The following is a 22,293-nucleotide window of genomic DNA, read 5'->3' on the forward strand; positions in this document are numbered from 1 at the left end:
ACCCTCACTCTCTCCACCACTCTCTCCACCACTCTCACCACCACTCTCTCCACCACTCTCACCACCACTCTCTCCACCACTCTCACCACCACTCTCTCCACCACTCTCTCCACCACTCTCACCACCACTCTCTCCACCACTCTCACCACCACTCTCACCACCACTCTCTCCACCACTCTCACCACCACTCTCACCACCACTCTATCCACTCTCACCACCACTCTCTCCACCACTCTCTCCACCACTCTCACCACCACTCTCTCCACCACTCTCCACCACCACTCTCCCACCACTCTCTCACCACCACTCTCTCCACCATTATCTGGTCTCGCACGAGACCTCGCCCTCACTCGATCCAACACTTCGCCAACCCGTCCCTCAGCCTCTCCCCATGTTCGTCCTCCACCCTGCACAACCACTCTCGACACGCAACATCCATCCACACGCCCACCATCACTACCAAGGTCTCTCCACCACTCACGCACCAGCTCACTCCACACACGCTTCTCCATCACACAGCCTCACACCAAGCATCCATCACCACCAACCTCACACACCCTTATCACACGACCCATCATCCAGGTCACACGACAAGGTCAGTCCAGGTCACACAGGCCCAGGTCACACGGGCAAGGTCAGTCCAGATCACACAGGCCCAGGTTAGGCCAGGTCACACGGCAAGGTCAGTCCAGGTCACATAGGCCCAGGTTAGGCCAGGTCACACGGCAAGGTCAGTCCAGGTCACACGGCAAGGTCAGTCCACCTCACATGGCAAGGTCAGTCCAGGTCACACGGCAAGGTCAGTCCAGGTCACACGGCAAGGTCAGTCCAGGTCACACGGCAAGGTCAGTCCAGGTCACACGGCAAGGTCAGTCCAGGTCACACGGCAAGGTCAGTCCAGGTCACACGGCAAGGTCAGTCCAGGTCACATAGGCCCAGGTTAGGCCAGGTCACACGGGCCCGCCCAGGTCACACGGCAAGGTCAGTCCAGGTCACACGGCAAGGTCAGTCCAGGTCACACGGGCCCGCCCAGGTCACACGGCAAGGTCAGTCCAGGTCACACGGCAAGGTCAGTCCAGGTCACACGGGCCCGCCCAGGTCACACGGCAAGGTCAGTCCAGGTCACACGGGCCCGCCCAGGTCACACGGCAAGGTCAGTCCAGGTCACATAGGCCCAGGTTAGGCCAGGTCACACGGCAAGGTCAGTCCAGGTCACATAGGCCCAGGTTAGGCCAGGTCACACGGGCCCGCCCAGGTCACACGGCAAGGTCAGTCCAGGTCACACGGGCCCAGGTCACACGGCAAGGTCAGTCCAGGTCACACGGGCCCGCCCAGGTCACACGGGCCCGCCCAGGTCACACGGCAAGGTCAGTCCAGGTCACACGGCAAGGTCAGTCCAGGTCACACGGGCCCAGGTCACACGGCAAGGTCAGTCCAGGTCACACGGGCCCAGGTCACACGGCAAGGTCAGTCCAGGTCACACGGCAAGGTCAGTCCAGGTCACACGGGCCCGCCCAGGTCACACGGCAAGGTCAGTCCAGGTCACACGGCAAGGTCAGTCCAGGTCACACGGGCCCAGGTCACACGGCAAGGTCAGTCCAGGTCACACGGCAAGGTCAGTCCAGGTCACACGGCAAGGTCAGTCCAGGTCACACGGCAAGGTCAGTCCAGGTCACACGGGCCCGCCCAGGTCACACGGCAAGGTCAGTCCAGGTCACATAGGCCCAGGTTAGGCCAGGTCACACGGCAAGGTCAGTCCAGGTCACACGGGCCCAGGTCACACGGCAAGGTCAGTCCAGGTCACACGGGCCCAGGTCACACGGCAAGGTCAGTCCAGGTCACACGGCAAGGTCAGTCCAGGTCACACGGCAAGGTCAGTCCAGGTCACACGGGCCCGCCCAGGTCACACGGCAAGGTCAGTCCAGGTCACACGGGCCCGCCCAGGTCACACGGCAAGGTCAGTCCAGGTCACACGGCAAGGTCAGTCCAGGTCACATAGGCCCAGGTTAGGCCAGGTCACACGGCAAGGTCAGTCCAGGTCACACGGGCCCGCCCAGGTCACACGGGCCCGCCCAGGTCACACGGCAAGGTCAGTCCAGGTCACACGGCAAGGTCAGTCCAGGTCACACGGGCCCAGGTCACACGGGCCCGCCCAGGTCACACGGCAAGGTCAGTCCAGGTCACACGGGCCCGCCCAGGTCACACGGCAAGGTCAGTCCAGGTCACACGGCAAGGTCAGTCCAGGTCACACGGGCCCAGGTCACACGGCAAGGTCAGTCCAGGTCACACGGGCCCAGGTCACACGGCAAGGTCAGTCCAGGTCACACGGGCCCGCCCAGGTCACACGGCAAGGTCAGTCCAGGTCACACGGGCCCGCCCAGGTCACACGGCAAGGTCAGTCCAGGTCACACGGCAAGGTCAGTCCAGGTCACACGGGCCCGCCCAGGTCACACGGCAAGGTCAGTCCAGGTCACACGGCAAGGTCAGTCCAGGTCACACGGCAAGGTCAGTCCAGGTCACACGGCAAGGTCAGTCCAGGTCACACGGCAAGGTCAGTCCAGGTCACACGGCAAGGTCAGTCCAGGTCACACGGCAAGGTCAGTCCAGGTCACACGGCAAGGTCAGTCCAGGTCACACGGCAAGGTCAGTCCAGGTCACACGGCAAGGTCAGTCCAGGTCACACGGCAAGGTCAGTCCAGGTCACACGGCAAGGTCAGTCCAGGTCACACGGCAAGGTCAGTCCAGGTCACACGGGCCCGCCCAGGTCACACGGCAAGGTCAGTCCAGGTCACACGGCAAGGTCAGTCCAGGTCACACGGCAAGGTCAGTCCAGGTCACACGGCAAGGTCAGTCCAGGTCACACGGCAAGGTCAGTCCAGGTCACACGGCAAGGTCAGTCCAGGTCACACGGCAAGGTCAGTCCAGGTCACACGGCAAGGTCAGTCCAGGTCACACGGCAAGGTCAGTCCAGGTCACACGGCAAGGTCAGTCCAGGTCACACGGCAAGGTCAGTCCAGGTCACACGGCAAGGTCAGTCCAGGTCACACGGCAAGGTCAGTCCAGGTCACACGGCAAGGTCAGTCCAGGTCACACGGCAAGGTCAGTCCAGGTCACACGGCAAGGTCAGTCCAGGTCACACGGCAAGGTCAGTCCAGGTCACATAGGCCCAGGTTAGGCCAGGTCACACGGACCAAGGTCAGTCCAGGTCACATGGACAAGGTCAATCCAGGTCACACGGCAAGGTCAGTCCAGGTCACACGGCAAGGTCAGTCCAGGTCACACGGCAAGGTCAGTCCAGGTCACACGGCAAGGTCAGTCCAGGTCACACGGCAAGGTCAGTCCAGGTCACACGGCAAGGTCAGTCCAGGTCACACGGCAAGGTCAGTCCAGGTCACACGGCAAGGTCAGTCCAGGTCACACGGCAAGGTCAGTCCAGGTCACACGGCAAGGTCAGTCCAGGTCACACGGCAAGGTCAGTCCAGGTCACACGGCAAGGTCAGTCCAGGTCACACGGCAAGGTCAGTCCAGGTCACACGGCAAGGTCAGTCCAGGTCACACGGCAAGGTCAGTCCAGGTCACACGGCAAGGTCAGTCCAGGTCACACGGGCCCGCCCAGGTCACACGGCAAGGTCAGTCCAGGTCACACGGCAAGGTCAGTCCAGGTCACACGGCAAGGTCAGTCCAGGTCACACGGCAAGGTCAGTCCAGGTCACATAGGCCCAGGTTAGGCCAGGTCACACGGCAAGGTCAGTCCAGGTCACACGGCAAGGTCAGTCCAGGTCACACGGCAAGGTCAGTCCAGGTCACACGGCAAGGTCAGTCCAGGTCACACGGCAAGGTCAGTCCAGGTCACACGGGCCCGCCCAGGTCACACGGCAAGGTCAGTCCAGGTCACACGGCAAGGTCAGTCCAGGTCACACGGCAAGGTCAGTCCAGGTCACACGGCAAGGTCAGTCCAGGTCACACGGCAAGGTCAGTCCAGGTCACACGGCAAGGTCAGTCCAGGTCACACAGGCCCAGGTTAGGCCAGGTCACACGGCAAGGTCAGTCCAGGTCACATGGACAAGGTCAGCCCAGGTCACACGGCAAGGTCAGTCCAGGTCACACGGCAAGGTCAGTCCAGGTCACACGGCAAGGTCAGTCCAGGTCACACGGCAAGGTCAGTCCAGGTCACACGGCAAGGTCACTCAGGTCATCCTCAGAGGTCTAGAGATACACTCAAGTATGACCTCGAGTGTTTGTATGTCACACTCGAAAGTCCCCTGGTGATTTGTGTACACCCTCCAGTACCTCCTCGAGTCCAGGGTCACACTCGAGTGTCACCAGTACACTGTACATACACTCAAGTGTCCCCAGTACACTGTACACACACTCAGGTGTCACCAGTACACTGTACACACACTCAAGTGTCCCCAGTACACTGTACACACACTCAGGTGTCACCAGTACACTGTACACACACTCAAGTGTCCCCAGTACACTGTACACACACTCAGGTGTCACCAGTACACTGTACACACACTCAAGTGTCCCCAGTACACTGTACACACACTCAGGTGTCACCAGTACACTGTACACACACTCAAGTGTCCCCAGTACACTGTACACACACTCAAGTGTCACCAGTACACTGTACACACACTCAAGTGTCCCCAGTACACTGTACACACACTCAGGTGTCACCAGTACACTGTACATACACTCAAGTGTCCCCAGTACACTGTACATACACTCAAGTGTCCCCAGTACACTGTACACACACTCAGGTGTCACCAGTACACTGTACACACACTCAAGTGTCCCCAGTACACTGTACACACACTCAGGTGTCACCAGTACACTGTACACACACTCAAGTGTCCCCAGTACACTGTACACACACTCAGGTGTCACCAGTACACTGTACACACACTCAAGTGTCCCCAGTACACTGTACACACACTCAGGTGTCACCAGTACACTGTACATACACTCAAGTGTCCCCAGTACACTGTACATACACTCAAGTGTCCCCAGTACACTGTACACACACTCAGGTGTCACCAGTACACTGTACACACACTCAAGTGTCCCCAGTACACTGTACACACACTCAGGTGTCACCAGTACACTGTACACACACTCAAGTGTCCCCAGTACACTGTACATACACTCAAGTGTCCCCAGTACACTGTACACACACTCAGGTGTCACCAGTACACTGTACACACACTCAGGTGTCACCAGTACACTGTACATACACTCAAGTGTCCCCAGTACACTGTACATACACTCAAGTGTCCCCAGTACACTGTACACACACTCAGGTGTCACCAGTACACTGTACACACACTCAAGTGTCCCCAGTACACTGTACACACACTCAGGTGTCACCAGTACACTGTACACACACTCAAGTGTCCCCAGTACACTGTACATACACTCAAGTGTCCCCAGTACACTGTACACACACTCAGGTGTCACCAGTACACTGTACACACACTCAGGTGTCACCAGTACACTGTACACACACTCAAGTGTCCCCAGTACACTGTACACACACTCAGGTGTCACCAGTACACTGTACACACACTCAGGTGTCACCAGTACACTGTACACACACTCAAGTGTCCCCAGTACACTGTACACACACTCAAGTGTCCCCAGTACACTGTACACACACTCAGGTGTCACCAGTACACTGTACACACACTCAAGTGTCCCCAGTACACTGTACACACACTCAGGTGTCACCAGTACACTGTACACACACTCAGGTGTCACCAGTACACTGTACACATGTCTTGTCTCTTATGGAGTCAATAAACACACTCATTTTTGAGGTCCACATTCTTGTTGTGACGTTTAATAATAATGACAATAATAATAATAATAATAATAATAATAATAATAATAATAATATTAATAATATTAATAATAATAATAATGATAATAATAATAATAATAATAATAATAATAATAATAATAATAATAATAATAATGATAATAATGATAATTATAATAATAATAATGATAATAATAATAATAATAAACAGGAGGTGAGGCTAGTGGGGATGGTGTCCAACTACAACCCCGGGGACGAGGGATCTCCGGTGACGGTGGCGGGGTTGGTACGGTAGCTTCTTCCCAAAGGAGTTGTAAGCGATGGTTGTGGGGGAGGACCAGTGTGTGTGTGTGTGTGTGTGTGTGTGTGTGTGTGTGTGTGTCCTGGTCTAAACCAGGTATCCAATTCATTGACCAGCCCCCTAGGGTGAGGATGAACATCTGGATCAACTGTGGACCAATTAGGATTCGAACCCATACCATAATACAACTGTGGACCGATTAAGATTCGAACCCATACCATAATACAAGTGTGGACCAATTAGGATTCGAACCCATACCATAATACAACTGTGGACCAATTAGGATTCGAACCCATACCGTAATACATCTCTCTTACAGGCACCCTGGGTCAAAACGTCGAGGTACGAACGCATCTTCTCCCTGGACCGCTTCGCCGCCTTGCTTATGAAGAACTTCATACGCCTCTGGCGTAATATTGGGTACGCAATCCACTTGTCCCTTTCAGCTGCGTATATCCACCAATCTATCGCTGTATCGAACTGTATTTTACAATCTACTGTATTCCCCCGTGTGGTTCTTGACCTTCGTCTGTATTTGGAAGCCCCTTGAGCACGACGGGACGACCCCCCCCCCTCAAGGTCAGGTCAAAGGGTCATGGAGGGACCGACTCGAAGCCTCGTACAAGGTCGACCTCAAAAGGGGGCCATACAGGTCGACCTTAAGATAAAAATATATATAAAAAAGGGGGGATGAACCCAACCCATCATGCTCAAGGGGCTATACCATGGGAGGGGTGTGTTGTACCCCCCCCCCTCCCGACCATACACATTCCTCTAACCTTCTTCTTCTACACATCCTCCATAGGTTCCTCCTCCTAACCTCCTTCTTCTTCCTTCTTCTACACATCCTCCATAGGTTCTTCCTCCTAACCTTCTTCTTCTTCTACACATCCTCCATAGGTTCCTCCTCCTAACCTTCTTCTTCTTCTACACATCCTCCATAGGTTCCTCCTCCTAACCTTCTTCTTCTTCTACACATCCTCCATAGGTTCCTCCTCCTAAGCTTCTTCTTCTTCTACACATCCTCCATAGGTTCCTCCTCCTCCCTCCCTCCCGACCATACACATTCCCTAACCTTCTTCTTCTTCTACACATCCTCCATAGGTTCCTCCTCTTCTCCTTCCTCATGCCGCCCGTGCAGACAGTCCTCTTCTGCCTGACGGTGGGTGGGACGCCCTACGACTTGCCCATGGCCATTGTCAACCAGGATCTTGGCTACACTCTACCCATCATCAACCTGAATTTCAACCTATCCCACACCTACATCGACCAGCTCAACTCAAGGACGATAGACAAGGTGAGTGATGACGATAGACAGGGTGAGTGATGGCGATAGACAAGGTGAGTGATGGAGACGTGTGTGTGTGGTGATGGGGGGAGACTGTGGTGATGAGTGATGGTATCTGTGGGGTAGAGGAATGGTGATGAATGATGGTATCTGTGGGTAATGGAATGGTGATGAGTGATGGTATCTGTGGGTAGAGGAATGGTGATGAGTGATGGTATCTGTGGGGTTAGGAATGGTGATGAGTGATGGTATCTGTGGGGTAGAGGGAGTTGTACACTGGTGGGGACCCCATCTCTTGTACTGTACGGGGAGGAGGGAGTTGTACACTGATGGGACCCCATCCCTAACCTAACCTAACCCTATGTTTTTGCACTAGCTCGGGTTCATTTCCATCAACCATATACCAGACCAAAATGTACGTCTGTCAAAGTCCCCTTGTAAGCTGATGCAGTCCTTGGCAATCCTGGCTTTGCGTGTATGACCTGGGCATCATCAGCAAACATCCTTGGCCACCAGTCCAATCCTTCTGGCATGTCGTTCACATGGACCAAGAAGAAGTACGGTTCCAAGGAGCAAGTCCTGCAGTACGCCACTCATTTCACAAAGCCTCTTCCTACATCAACCCTTCGTTTTCTTCCATTAAGGTCAATTTCCCCTCCATGGTAGGGGAGTCTCCCTTATTCCTGCCTAAAAAAAAAGATATCAGGGTCCTTTACCACCATCAAACTTCAGTGTGACAATAAGATGTTTTCTGCCCAGTCCAGATGAATACAGTCCATCTACCTTTCTCTTATGTCTACATAGGAGTTCACTCTCTCATAGACATCCAAAGGGCTGGTCCATCCAGGTATCTACCTTCCTCTTACGTCAACATTGGAGTTCACTCTCTCGTAGACATCCAAAGGGCTGGTCCATCCAGGCATCTACCTTCCTCTTACGTCAACATAGGAGCTCACTCTCTCGTAGACGTCCAAAGGGGCTGGTCCATTCATGATCTCATGTGTTCACTCTCTCGTAGACATCCAAAGGGCTGGTCCATTCATAATCTCATGTGTTCACTCTCTCGTAGACGTCCAAAGGGGCTGGTCTATCCATTCATCTACCTTCCTCTTACGTCAACATAGGAGCTCACTTTCTCGTAGACGTCCAAAGGGGCTGGTCCATTCATGATCTCATGTGTTCACTCTCTCGTAGAAGTCTAAAGAGCTGGTCCATTCATGATCTCATGTCCTCATAATGTACTTTAGGCATCTCCTTTGGAAAGTCCATCATTGTCTTTTCTGGTTATATCATACCCAGCGTCCCACGGGACAGGGATCCCTACGTAACTCAACACAAATTTCTAAATCTGCTTTCTTAAAGATTGGCACGACAATTGGGGTCGGCCCTGCTTTTAATCCATAATGGACAACATCCTAGGCTTCCATGAGGCATGTCACCTCCAAATTATGAGGCTTAGAATATACCTTAATAACGTAAGGCCTAAGGGTCAAAGTCCTCTAGAGCAGTTTGTCTTTGTCTTGACTCACAATTCCAAATGTGTTTTTTTTTCCAAACTACGTCCTTATGCCCACTGGTGTGGAGGGGAGGTATATATAGTGTCCTCCTCCACTGTGCAAAAATACTTTCAAACTTGTCTTTTCATCTCCTCGCGCTCCCTCACACCATGTTTGAGTCTCTTCCACTCCCTGGCCCCTCATTAATTGCTCATTAACTGAGTAATTGTGTGTGTGTGTGTGTGTGTGTGTGTGTATGTGTGTGTGTGTGTGTGTGTGTGTGTGTGATCTATCAATAGATTATTATCATATTATGGACACTATGAGCATATCTAATAACCAATTAGCTCTGACATTTCAACTGTCTGTCTCCCAATTTGAAGCACAGTAAAAAAAAGAGAATTGGATTTTTCATGATAATCATAGACCATTTAACTCTATTCAATTTCAATGGCAAAAAATAAAACTCTTATTGCAAATTATTTCTTTTGTTTTAAGTTTTCGAAATTTGTCTTTTAAATTTCATCTATAAAAAAAAATTTTGTTAAGAAATTAAGAGATTATAATGTTTGTTATTGTAATTAAATCATATGAATTTCTATATTTCATCTTACTGTAATATTTAGTCTGAAAGCACGACCCTTGAACACGACGGTACGACCCTTGAACACGACGGTATACGACCCTTGAGCACGACGGTATACGACCCTTGAACACGACGGTATACGACCCTTGAACACGACGGTACGACCCTTGAACACGACGGTATACGACCCTTGAACACGACGGTATACGACCCTTGAACACGACGGTACGACCCTTGAACACGACGGTATACGACCCTTGAACACGACGGTATACGACCCTTGAACACGACGGTATACGACCCTTGAACACGACGGTATACGACCCTTGAGCACGACGGTATACGACCCTTGAACACGACGGTATACGACCCTTGAACACGACGGTACGACCTTTGAACACGACGGTATACGACCCTTGAACACGACGGTATACGACCCCTGAACACGACTATACGACCCTTGAACATGACGGTACGACCCTTGAACATGACGGTACGACCCTTGAACACGACGGTACGACCCTTGAACACGACGGTATGACCCTTGAACACGACATTACGACCCTTGAACATGACATTACGACCCTTGAACACGACGGTACACGACCTTTGAACATAGCGTCGTACCACCTCCCTCTTGTTCGAGAGGTCGTACCACTACCCTTACACAGGAGGTAGTAGTAGTAGTAGTAGTGGTAGTAGTAGTAGTAGTAGTAGTAGTAGAAGAGGGTCGTACCTTCTGTCTGAAGATGAAACTGACCACCAAAAACTCTCTCTCTCTCTCTCTACTCTCTCTCTCTCTCTCTCTCTCTCTCTCTCTCATTCTCTCTCTCTCTCTCTCTCTCTCTCACTCACTCTCTCTCTCTCTCTCTCTCTCTCTCTCTCTCTCTCTCTCTCTCTCTCTCTCTCTCAGAGGTTCTATGAGAGCTTCGAGGAAGGCTACCAGTCAGTGCTGGCGGGTCGTACCTGGGGTCTGGTCCACTTCAACGAGTCGTTCACCAAGGGCGTCATCGCCTTCTACCTGAGCGACAGCCTTGCAGGCCTTCAACCTGATGACAAGGAGCAGAGCAAGATCAACATATACATGGATAACACCAGTGAGGATTGGAGGATTGGAGGGGGAGGATTGGAGGAGGGGGAGGATTGGAGGAGGGGGAGTATTGGAGGAGAGGGGAGGGTCATAGATAGCACCAGTGAGTATTGGAGGAGGAGGGGGGGAGGATTGGAGGAGGATGGGGGAGGGGGAGTATTGGAGGAGGATGGGGGAGGGGGAGTATTGGTGGAGGGGGAGGGTCATAAATAGCATCAGTGAGTATTGGAGGAGGAGGGAAGGGGGAGGGAAGGGTGAGTATTGGAGGAGGGGGGGAGGGGAGGGGTCGTGGATAGCACTAGTGAGTATTGGAGGAGGAGGAGGAGGAGGAGGAGGAGGAGGAGGAGGGAGGGGTAATGGATAGCACCAGTGAGTATTGGAGGGGGGGGGAGGAGGCCATGGATAACCCCAGTGAGTACTGTGTCTTGGAGGGGGAAGAGGGAGGAGGGGGGGGGTTACAAATGCTCCTAATTTGGAGGTAGCCACTTATCCTCCCATTTTTGGAGGCGATAAGTTATGTCTCAAATTTGGAGGTTGTGACGTCCGTCACCAACTTGGAGGTAGGGAGGTATACACGTTATTTGAAGATGTGTATGTATGTATGTATGTATGTATGTAAGTATGTATGTATGTATGTATGTATCTTCAAGTAACCACTAGGTTACTCTACGTACGTAATTTGGAGGCAGTAGCGCGCATGCGCGCGCGTGAGTGTGTGTGTGTGTGTGTGTGTGTGTGTGTGTGTGTGTTAAGAGCCATCACTCTATATCTGTAGCCAGTCAACATAGACCTAGGGGGCAAGGACGACGCCTAGAAAAAAAAAAGAAGAAAAAATACCTTGCAGGAGTTTAGCGGTGTAGGAGAAACATAACACCCGTTTTCTTCGCAGACTCCCAGATCTCGGCAGCGCTATACTACGAACTGCTGACGTCACTGGACAAGTTCATCTTGGCTGTGATTGGCTTCCTCTCGGATAACCTACCCATATCTATCTCCAACATGAGCAAACTGGCTTTCCCTATGAAGGTAAACTACCCCCATCCCCCTTTTAGTGTAATTTGTAATCCAATCGTTACATGGGAACTTAAAATACTTTGCCTACTGCCATCTCATTCACTTAATAATATCCATACCTTCCCTTTTAGTGTAATTTGTAATCCAATCGTTACATGGGAACTTAAAATACTTTGGCTACTGCCATCTCATTCACTTAATAATATCCTTCCCTTCCCTTTTAGTGTAATTTGTAATCCAATTGTTACATGGGAACTTAAAATACTTTGCCTACTGCCATCTCATTCACTTAATAATATCCTACCCTTCCCTTTTAGTGTAATTTGTAATCCAATTGTTACATGGGAACTTAAAATACTTTGCCTACTGCCATGTCATTCACTTAATAATATCCTTCCCTTCCCTTTTAGTGTAATTTGTAATCCAATTGTTACATGGGAACTTAAAATACTTTGCCTACTGCCATCTCATTCACTTAATAATATCCTTCCCTTCCCTTTTAGTGTAATTTGTAATCCAATTGTTACATGGGAACTTAAAATACTTTGCCTATCGTACATTTCATTCACTTCACAATATCCTTCTTAATACTCAAAGTTAACGAGGAGTTAAGCTACAGATAAGGACAATGACCTCGATTGTGTATATCATAAATTATTATTGACCTCTTAACGATAAAGATAAAGTCAGTTATTCGAAAATATCTTTTTTTTCAATTACGATAATTTTCCAGTTACGATAAGTTATACAATGTCTGTGAAATCCTTTGAGGACACACACGTACACATACACATACAGACCTACATACTCATACCGAGCTCCCACATAACACCACATAGTCCACTACATAGAATACTCAGAGTTCCACATAATCCATTCTTGAACTACATATAGGTAGACTGGCTACATAGGCCCCCTCTACCTACACCTACATAAGTGTATGTATAACCCGCTTTCAAAAGACCTGGCTGGTCCAACATGACCCTGTTTGAACCCTATGTATATAGCCCTATCTACAATACTCAAGGCCCAACCTAGCTATTATCTAGGTCCAAAGAGCCCTAATGACACTACCTCCCCCCCCCCTTCCCACACCCCCTTCCCCCCACCTCCAAGGCCTGGGGGGAGGGGGAGGGGGGGAGGATGATGGGGTGGTGTGGCAATGGGCTGGCACTTCAGTGGATTTCACGTTCTCCTCCATATGACATAGGACAGGAATCTAACATACGATTATTCCCTACATCTCCCGCAACACACACACACACACACACACACACACACACACACACACACACACAACCCCCCCCTCTCTCGACTCTTAAAAATTCCCCATGTCTTTTCATTAACCCATAAAACTATGGACGTACACACAGCCAAAAAAGTATCTTACCACATTCCGTGCGAAACAAAACGACATTATGAACGAAGGATTTTGAGAAATGCCGGTTAGTTCTGGCCTCACACTAGCCTTGGTTTCATATTTCCATTTATCCATTGCCAGCGACATTTCCTATCATGTGTCAATATATGATATAGTGATTTCATATTTACTGAAGGAAATGATATAAAAAGAATTGGGTGAACATAATCATAAGCAAATTTCACCCACATCCCCGCTTGCAAACCCTGGCGCGTCATTCAACATACCTTCATAGACCACAAAAAAATATATCATTTAACCTCATAACTTTTGTTTTTCCTCTGGTCTCCAGCGAACATTAACTCCCAATAATCTTAGGTAATTTAACTTATTCCTTTCCCGACCACATCAGTCCACAGCTAACTGTCCAATTGGTATAGATGATTAATTATAATAATTCCTCTGCCTCGAATTCCACTTTGGACGATTCCATTTCCATTGCTCTGTGCCTCACTGCCTCCCACCGACCCCTAATGCCTTAATCTTGGGATAAAATGCCCAATACTGGCCCTAAAATGCCCTAAATACTGCCCTAAAAGGCCCTACTACTGGCCCTACAAAGCCCTAACTAGCAGCCTCTACATAAGCCTAACTGGTGGCCCTATACAGCCCTAGCTAGTGGCTCCTACATAACCCTAACTGGTGGCCCTAAATAGCCCTAACTAGCAGGCCCTACATAAGTCTAACTGGTGGCCCTATACAGCCCTAACTAGCAGGCCCTACATAAGCCTAACTGGTGGCCCTATACAGCCCTAACTAGTGGCTCCTATATAGCCCTAATTGGTGGCCCTAAACAGCCCTAACTAATAGACGTACGTAGCACTAAGTGGTGGCCCTAATCAACCCTAATCGGTGGCCCTACACAGTTCTATCTAACAGCCCTACATAACTCTATCTGGCAGGCCTACAGAGCCCTATCTGGCAAGCCTACAGAGCCCGAACTGCCGACCTAAATAGCTCTATCTGGCAGCCCTACACAGTCATGGCTATCAGCCCTACGCAGTCCTAAATGGTGGCCCTACACAGCCCTACACAATGTCAGCCCTACATAGCCCTAACTAACGGCCCTACACAACCCCATCAGTCAGCCCTACATAGCCCTAACTAACAGCCCTACACAACCCCATCAGTCAGCCCTACATAGCCCTAACTAACGGCCCTACACAACCCCACCAGTCAGCCCTACATAGCCCTAACTAACGGCCCTACACAACCCCATCAGTCAGCCCTACATAGCCCTAACTAACAGCCCTACACAACCCCATCAGTCAGCCCTACATAGCCCTAACTAACGGCCCTACAGAACCCCACCAGTCAGCCCTACATAGCCCTAACTAACGACCCTACACAACCCTACCAGTCAGGCCCTACATAGCCCTAACTAACGGCCCTACACAACCCTACCAGTCAGCCCTACAATGCCCTAACTAACGGCCCTACACAACCCTACCAGTCAGGCCCTACACAACCCTACCAGTCAGGCCCTACATAGCCCTAACTAACGGCCCTACACAACCCTACCAGTCAGGCCCTACATAGCCCTAACTAACGACCCTACACAACCCTAACCAAACCACGGCACCTGAATCTATCTACCCTCCCCCCCCCACTCCCTTATCAACCCTACCCATGTCTCTCTCTCTCTCTCTCTCTCTCTCTCTCTCTCTCTCTCTCTCTCTCTCTATCTCTATCTCTCTCTCTCTCTACAGATCCACACTCCTGTATATGGTACATCAGGCACCTCCTTCACCGAGTTCATGGCTCCTGGTGTGATTTTGACGTAAGTACCGGGGTCGCGATCCACGTTTCCCATCGTCCACTGTAGCGCCACGACCCTGCAACATACATGAGAGATGTTCTAAGTCATATCTTAGCCGTCTATATGCTATCTATCTCTCATTATATCAGCTATGGTTTAATTCTAGATTATTGAGGGAATTATTGTTTACCTAGATAGAATAAATACTAAATAAAAGGATATGTAAATTTCAGTAAAAATAAATTTGAATTCAAGCCATAGTTGGCAACTGTTACTGAAGTTGCCAACTCGTAAGAAAAACTTGGACAATTATGAAAAACCAATTTCCAATTACGATTATAAAATCTAATATAATTCAAATAATAACAAATTACATTAATTCAGCATTTCAATAGGTTTAAAAATGCAGTTATTAAGGGTTAATAATCGCTAATTAAAGAGATCACAAAAAAATTTCCTTCATTATGAATTTTGATGTGTTTATTTTCGCGTTCAGGATCACCTACTTCATGGCGGTGGGACTGACGGCTCTCTCGTTCATCATAGAGCGTAAGGAAGGGCTCCTCGACCGCTCCTGGGTGTCTGGTGAGTGAAGTTGCCTCCATGCGCCTTATTTAGTGAAATAAGACAAGATAAATTAGGTAAAATGTGAGACAACGCGAAATTAAACTCTGCAAAAACCTCACCGAACTGGTCGCATTGCCGTTGGAGGAAGTAAACACACTTAGCGAACACTAAACACGACTTAGCGAACACTAAACACTCTTAGCGAACATTAAACGCACTTAGCGAACACTAAACACACTTAGCGAACACTAAACACTCTTAGCGAACATTAAACGCACTTAGCGAACACTAAACACACTTAGCGAACACTAAACACACTTAGCGAACACTAAACACACTCAGCGAGTACTAAACACACTTAGCGAACACTAAACACACTTAGCGAACACTAAACACACTGAGCGAACACTAAACGCACTTAGCGAACACTAAACACACTTAGCGAACACTAAACACACTTAGCGAACACTAAACACACTTAGCGAACACTAAACGCACTTAGCGAACACTAAACGCACTTAGCGAACACTAAACACACTTAGCGAACACTAAACACACTCAGCGAACACTAAACACACTTAGCGAACACTAAACACACTTAGCGAACACTAAACACACTTAGCGAACACTAAACACACTCAGCGAATACTAAACACACTTAGCGAACACTAAACACACTTAGCGAACACTAAACACACTTAGCGAACACTAAACACACTCAGCGAACAATAAACACACTTAGCGAACACTAAACACACTTAGCGAACAATAAACACACTCAGCGAACACTAAACACACTCAGCGAACAATAAACACACTTAGCGAACACTAAACACACTTAGCGAACACTAAACACACTCAGCGAACAATAAACACACTTAGCGAACACTAAACACACTTAGCGAACACTAAACACACTTAGCGAACAATCTTTCCAGCAACTGAATGCAATTAATGACATAACTTTTTTAAATACCATTGAAAATATTGCTAATACATGTTACCTGAGAAGGTAAAGTGAGGTTTTCTTAGGTTTTGTTGATACTAAAAGTTTTTACCTAACCAACACACACACACACACACACTCACACACACACACACACACACACACACACACACACACACACACACACACATATTCGGCATATTCTTCACTAATTCTAAATCATTTATAACAAGTTCGTCTTATTCTAACAGTTGTAATATATTACTCAAAGTCGTCTTTGATGAACATCACATGAATTAAACATGGTGACTCAGTCAATAATACTGTATCTAACCAGCATTTCATTTTACAATATGAAGACGTAATATTCTACATTCTACAACTTCTAATATTACATATATACTACATGATATTTTGTAGTTTATCATCATCTCAAGACCTTCCTATCACTTGAAATAATTAATGTATTACTATCATATCGCAATACTATCATATAGTAATAAGATACTTAAAAGTAGGCAACTCAAGGGTAGGCCGTTTTGATAACTGTTTCTTTCCCTACACCTCCAAACTTTGAAACTCTCAAACTTCTAATACCTTTTCAAATAAGTACGACCTCCATTTTTTCTTTTTAAATACTTTCCCTTGTCTTTTCTTCATTAACCTCATTAGTCTAATTAAGGCCTGACCTTAATGTGGACTTCCGCGGTACGACCTTAGAGCAAATACGACCTTTTTAGGGTAACTAACCACCCCCATCGTACCCAGGCAGGAGGGGTGGGTGGGTCGTACTCCAAGAGTCGTACCAACACGACGACCATAAAAACTACCCCAAAAACCTACAGTTTAAACTGTATTCCCAATTAGGTAGCCTTGCTGTAGTTAAATACATCTTAAAAGATGGTTAATGGCTGTTTACGTTTCCTTTCTCTCCCCTCCTCTCCCAGGTGTGCAATCCAGCGAGGTCATGCTGGCTCATTTAACGACCCAAATGCTCGTTATGCTCGTCCAAATTGCCCTCATCTTAGTCTTCATGTTCCCGGTCTTCCAGCTGCCGTGTGAGGGCAACATGGTGTGGGTGCTCCTGCTGGCCATACTGCAAGGTTTCTGCGGCATGACTTTCGGTGAGACAACAACAACAACAACAACAACAACACTGACGCCATATTGTCAACAAAGGGTCCGATCAGCTGATCTGGCTGGGCGAGACAATATTGGCGGGAAAATATTGTCAACAAAGGGTCCGATCAGCTGATCTGGCTGGGCGAGACAATATTGGCGGGAAAATATTGTCAACAAAGGGTCCGATCAGCTGATCTGGCTGGCCCTCTAGCGGCGAGACAATATTGTAAACAAAGGGCCCGATCAGCTGATCTGGCTGGCCCTCTGGCGGCGAGACAATATTGTAAACAAAGGGCCCGATCAGCTGATCTGGCTGGCCCTCTGGCGGCGGGAAAATATTGTCAACAAAGGGCCCGATCAGCTGATCTGGCTGGGCGAGACGATATTGGCGGGAAAATATTGTCAACAAAGGGTCCGATCAGCTGATGTGGCTGGCCCTCTGGCGGCGAGACAATACACCTCGTTCACATCCTCATATCTTGCTATTTTCTATTTTCTTAGCTTTAAAAACATTTTGTAATGCATAAATGATTATAGATATATGTAGTTACATATTGTAGTGATATGTGGGAAGATTTTAAGTGGCACGAGAACACGCCATACACTAGTGAAATACGAAAACAACTCAGGAAATTATATTGCACTCATATGTCAACATTTTGTGGGGGTCTGGATGGGGATAGGGAGCTGTGGTTTCGGTGCATTACACATGACAGCTAGAGAATGGATGAGGCCTTTACTTTCTCTCTTCCTGGCGCTACCTCGCTCGCGCGGGAAGCGACGATGCGACCCTTGGGTTTAATGGCCTGTTGCCCTTTGACCTGATATTCGAGAGGTCAGGTCAAATTCCATGCCGTCATGCCCAAAGGTAGGTCGAAACATTTGTAACAATTTATATTAATCATACACATCTGAACAGACATCTACTCATACATCTGTCAATTCGGTCATTAAACAGACACCGTACATTGCACACTACCACCATCTGTCGGGGGAAACTGGGAACTAAACCCAATTAGTTGCCCGTTAGGGAAATTATACCCAAAAGTTGGACGAGTTTCCCATCTTAATTTATACTCATTCTCTCTAGGGTTGATGACGTCAGCGATCTCCAATGACGAAAACACGGCTATCATGATGGCGCTTGGGATCTTCTACCCTCTCCTGCTGCTGTCTGGGATCGTCTGGCCTATCCAAGCCATTCCCATCGCCCTCAGGTGCGTAGTCGTACTAATAAAGGAGGAGAGGATTGACAATATTAGAGTTCCTTAACAAAGTATATATATCAGTTGGTCAGATGGTGACCTAAGCTCCTTAGGTTAAAGGTTACAAGCCTAGATTATATTGGTGTGACCTTTGACCCAGACTCGTAAGGGTCATATGTTAGTGGACAGGTCATCATGGCTAGGGTCAATATAGTCTTGCTTAAGAGGTTAAGGTTAGGTAAGGTTAGGTTAGATTACGTTAAAGTGAGCTTAGGTTAGGTTAGGTTAGGTTAGGTTAGGTTACGTTAAAGTGAGCTTAGGTTAGGTTAGGTTCAGTCGAAGTAAGGTCAACTTTTGATTAGGTTAGATTAGGTTAGGTTAGGTTCAGTCGAAGTAAGGTCAACTTTTGATTAGGTTAGGTTAGGTTAGATTAGGTTAAGGTGAATTAAGGTCAGATTAGGTTAAAGTGAACTTAGGTTAGATTAGGTTAAGGTGAACTTAGGTTAGATTAGGTTAAGGTGAACTTAGATTAGATAAGGTTAGGTTCAATCCAAAGTCAGGTCAACTTTAAATTAGACCCCCCTCCATCCTCTCCCCCTTTCCCCCCCTTTTTTTTTCCATTTCACCTGCTACAAACTATGAACTTTAACTACCCCATTTAACGCCAATTGACCTCCTCCCCCCCTTGTTTAGGTACGTGTCGTTAATCCTACCCCAGACGTATGCGTGTGAGGCTATCCGCGCTATCCTGTACAAGGGATGGGACATTACCTCTCCCACCGTCTACCTGGGCTACATTATAACCATTATCTGGCTCTTCATCCACCTAGCCATCGCCCTTATAGCCATTCGGGTCAAGAAGTGAGGCGAGGCAAAGTGGTAAGTGGTGGTGGGGTCAAGGAGAGATGAAAGAAAACGGCCGTGTGGGAATCTAAGAGAAAACGGGCGGGCCGGACGATATCATGGACGAGAGAAAACGGGTTTCCCCCTCCCCCTCCCCGAGGCGGGGCGGGGAGATAGAAAACGCGAAACGGGTCCCCCCCGAGGCAGGCAGGGGTGGGGGAGAGATAGAAAACGCGTCCAGCGGAAGAAAAACGAGTCTCATAGAAAATGGAAGGAAGCGATCAAGTTCTTAGACATAACTGATAATCGAATAAATAAGCGTAAATAGAAGCACAGAGTCACCGAACTCTATAATAAACGAAGAAAATAAATGTTGAAAGAAAAGGTCATATATATATAAATAGGTTAAAAAAAAAAAACAGGTCAGAAAAATACATTATTAAACCCCAAATAATATTGACGGTTTAATTGGCCTGTACTGACGTGCAAAACGCGTCAAAAACTGGTGTGGTGTACGTTTGGTGTGATAGTTTGACCTTTGACCTGACCTCTCTCTCTCTCGTGTGACAGTGTTACCAGTCTCTCATTCGAGAGATCTACCTCTTAATTGGCCAATCAGGAGCGAGTATGACACTTAAAATGTAAACAAAACAGAGAATTATCTATATATGATAATGATAATCAATAATTAATTAATTAACACTTTCCACAACGCAAATGTCTTTTTTTTTTTGTTATATTTATATTTGTAACTCTGATGTTTTATAACCCTATGTCCTTGTTGTAGTTGTTAGTTAAAGAGATACTTGGCAACTTCGCATTCAGTGATGACGTCACGTTACGTCGCATGGTATTTTGGCTACGTCATAAAATGCCAGACACCACCATATGCTCTATATATTATTGTTTTTTGTGTGGTAATTTATTCTTTTATTCTTTATAGTAGAATAAATAATATTTATTATCAGATTATATAAGTGTTTATATAAGACAATATATGGCAGAAGTTTAGGGAAACTTAATGGAAGCGAAGAGATAATAACAATGTGTTCCAATATTACATTGTGAGTGTCATGGCCACCTAACACAAAGCCTTCAGAAAAAACCCTCGCTGGCTTTTGGGCGCAAGTGTTCGGGTCTGCTCGCCTCTTGTACTGCATGACCGGGGTTCGAGCACCCTCGGACCCCCTACTAGCAGTGCGAACGCTGTGTTCTCTTTCAAGTGCTGTATTTTATTGTCATAAATTGTTTATTAGTTAGTCTCCTCTGTGTTAATTTATAAGTAACTTATCTATGCTTATGTGTCTACACACACACACACACACACACACACACACACACACACACACACACACACCCTAGCCTAAGCCAGATACCCACCCATCAACCAACCCCGGTGAGAGGATGAACATCTGGATTGACTGTGGGCCAAAGGCCGCTCCCAGGGTTTCGAACCCGTACAGGCTTGATTGACTACCCCCCAGATGGGCACGTTCTGACAAATTATTCTTACGTATTGAAATATATTTATATAATTATGCTTAGGAATTATTTTTATTTACTGTAATTAATGTGGTTTTGTTGACGAGTCAGATGTATATGTAAATAAATATTTGTTAAATTTTGGTGATAAATATTTTGGAAATAAAAATTAATGAATAGGATTTTTTTATTTTTTTCCTAATATAGCCTGAATCATGTGCTGTAGGTATATATATATATATATATATATATATATATATATATATTTTTTTTTTTTTTTTTTTTTTTTTTTTTATACTTTGTCGCTGTCTCCCGCGTTTGCGAGGTAGCGCAAGGAAACAGACGAAAGAAATGGCCCAACCCCCCCCCCCCCCATACACATGTACATACACACGTCCACACACGCAAATATACATACCTACACAGCTTTCCATGGTTTACCCCAGACGCTTCACATGCCTTGATTCAATCCACTGACAGCACGTCAACCCCTGTATACCACATCGCTCCAATTCACTCTATTCCTTGCCCTCCTTTCACCCTCCTGCATGTTCAGGCCCCGATCACACAAAATCTTTTTCACTCCATCTTTCCACCTCCAATTTGGTCTCCCTCTTCTCCTCGTTCCCTCCACCTCCGACACATATATCCTCTTGGTCAATCTTTCCTCACTCATTCTCTCCATGTGCCCAAACCATTTCAAAACACCCTCTTCTGCTCTCTCAACCACGCTCTTTTTATTTCCACACATCTCTCTTACCCTTACGTTACTTACTCGATCAAACCACCTCACACCACACATTGTCCTCAAACATCTCATTTCCAGCACATCCATCCTCCTGCGCACAACTCTATCCATAGCCCACGACTCGCAACCATACAACATTGTTGGAACCACCATTCCCTCAAACATACCCATTTTTGCTTTCCGAGATAATGTTCTCGACTTCCACACATTCTTCAAGGCCCCCAGAATTTTCGCCCCCTCCCCCACCCTATGATCCACCTCCGCTTCCATGGTTCCATCCGCTGACAGATCCACTCCCAGATATCTAAAACACTTCACTTCCTCCAGTTTTTCTCCATTCAAACTCACCTCCCAATTGACTTGACCCTCAACCCTACTGTACCTAATAACCTTGCTCTTATTCACATTTACTCTTAACTTTCTTCTTCCACACACTTTACCAAACTCAGTCACCAGCTTCTGCAGTTTCTCACATGAATCAGCCACCAGCGCTGTATCATCAGCGAACAACAACTGACTCACTTCCCAAGCTCTCTCATCCCCAACAGACTTCATACTTGCCCCTCTTTCCAAGACTCTTGCATTTACCTCCCTAACAACCC

The 22,293-nt window shown here is 47.7% G+C and overlaps 1 protein-coding gene across 1 annotated transcript in view; it reads left to right on the forward strand.

Annotated features, from left to right (window-relative positions):
* Positions 1-21,122, forward strand: part of snu (ABC-type transporter snustorr) — a 40,604-nt gene extending 19,482 nt beyond the window's left edge. Inside the window, exons 7-15 of the mRNA XM_071680757.1 lie at positions 6,409-6,545; positions 7,230-7,422; positions 10,409-10,592; positions 11,475-11,611; positions 14,729-14,799; positions 15,275-15,363; positions 17,239-17,415; positions 18,504-18,630; positions 19,312-21,122. Of these exons, the coding sequence (XP_071536858.1) occupies positions 6,409-6,545; positions 7,230-7,422; positions 10,409-10,592; positions 11,475-11,611; positions 14,729-14,799; positions 15,275-15,363; positions 17,239-17,415; positions 18,504-18,630; positions 19,312-19,483 (1,287 nt within the window). The 3' untranslated portion in view covers positions 19,484-21,122. The remainder of the gene's footprint in view (positions 1-6,408; positions 6,546-7,229; positions 7,423-10,408; positions 10,593-11,474; positions 11,612-14,728; positions 14,800-15,274; positions 15,364-17,238; positions 17,416-18,503; positions 18,631-19,311) is intronic.
* The last annotated feature ends 1,171 nt before the right edge of the window (positions 21,123-22,293 follow it).

Source organism: Panulirus ornatus, chromosome 32 (assembly GCF_036320965.1).
Source record: "Panulirus ornatus isolate Po-2019 chromosome 32, ASM3632096v1, whole genome shotgun sequence".
NCBI classification, from domain to species: Eukaryota; Metazoa; Arthropoda; class Malacostraca; order Decapoda; family Palinuridae; genus Panulirus; species Panulirus ornatus.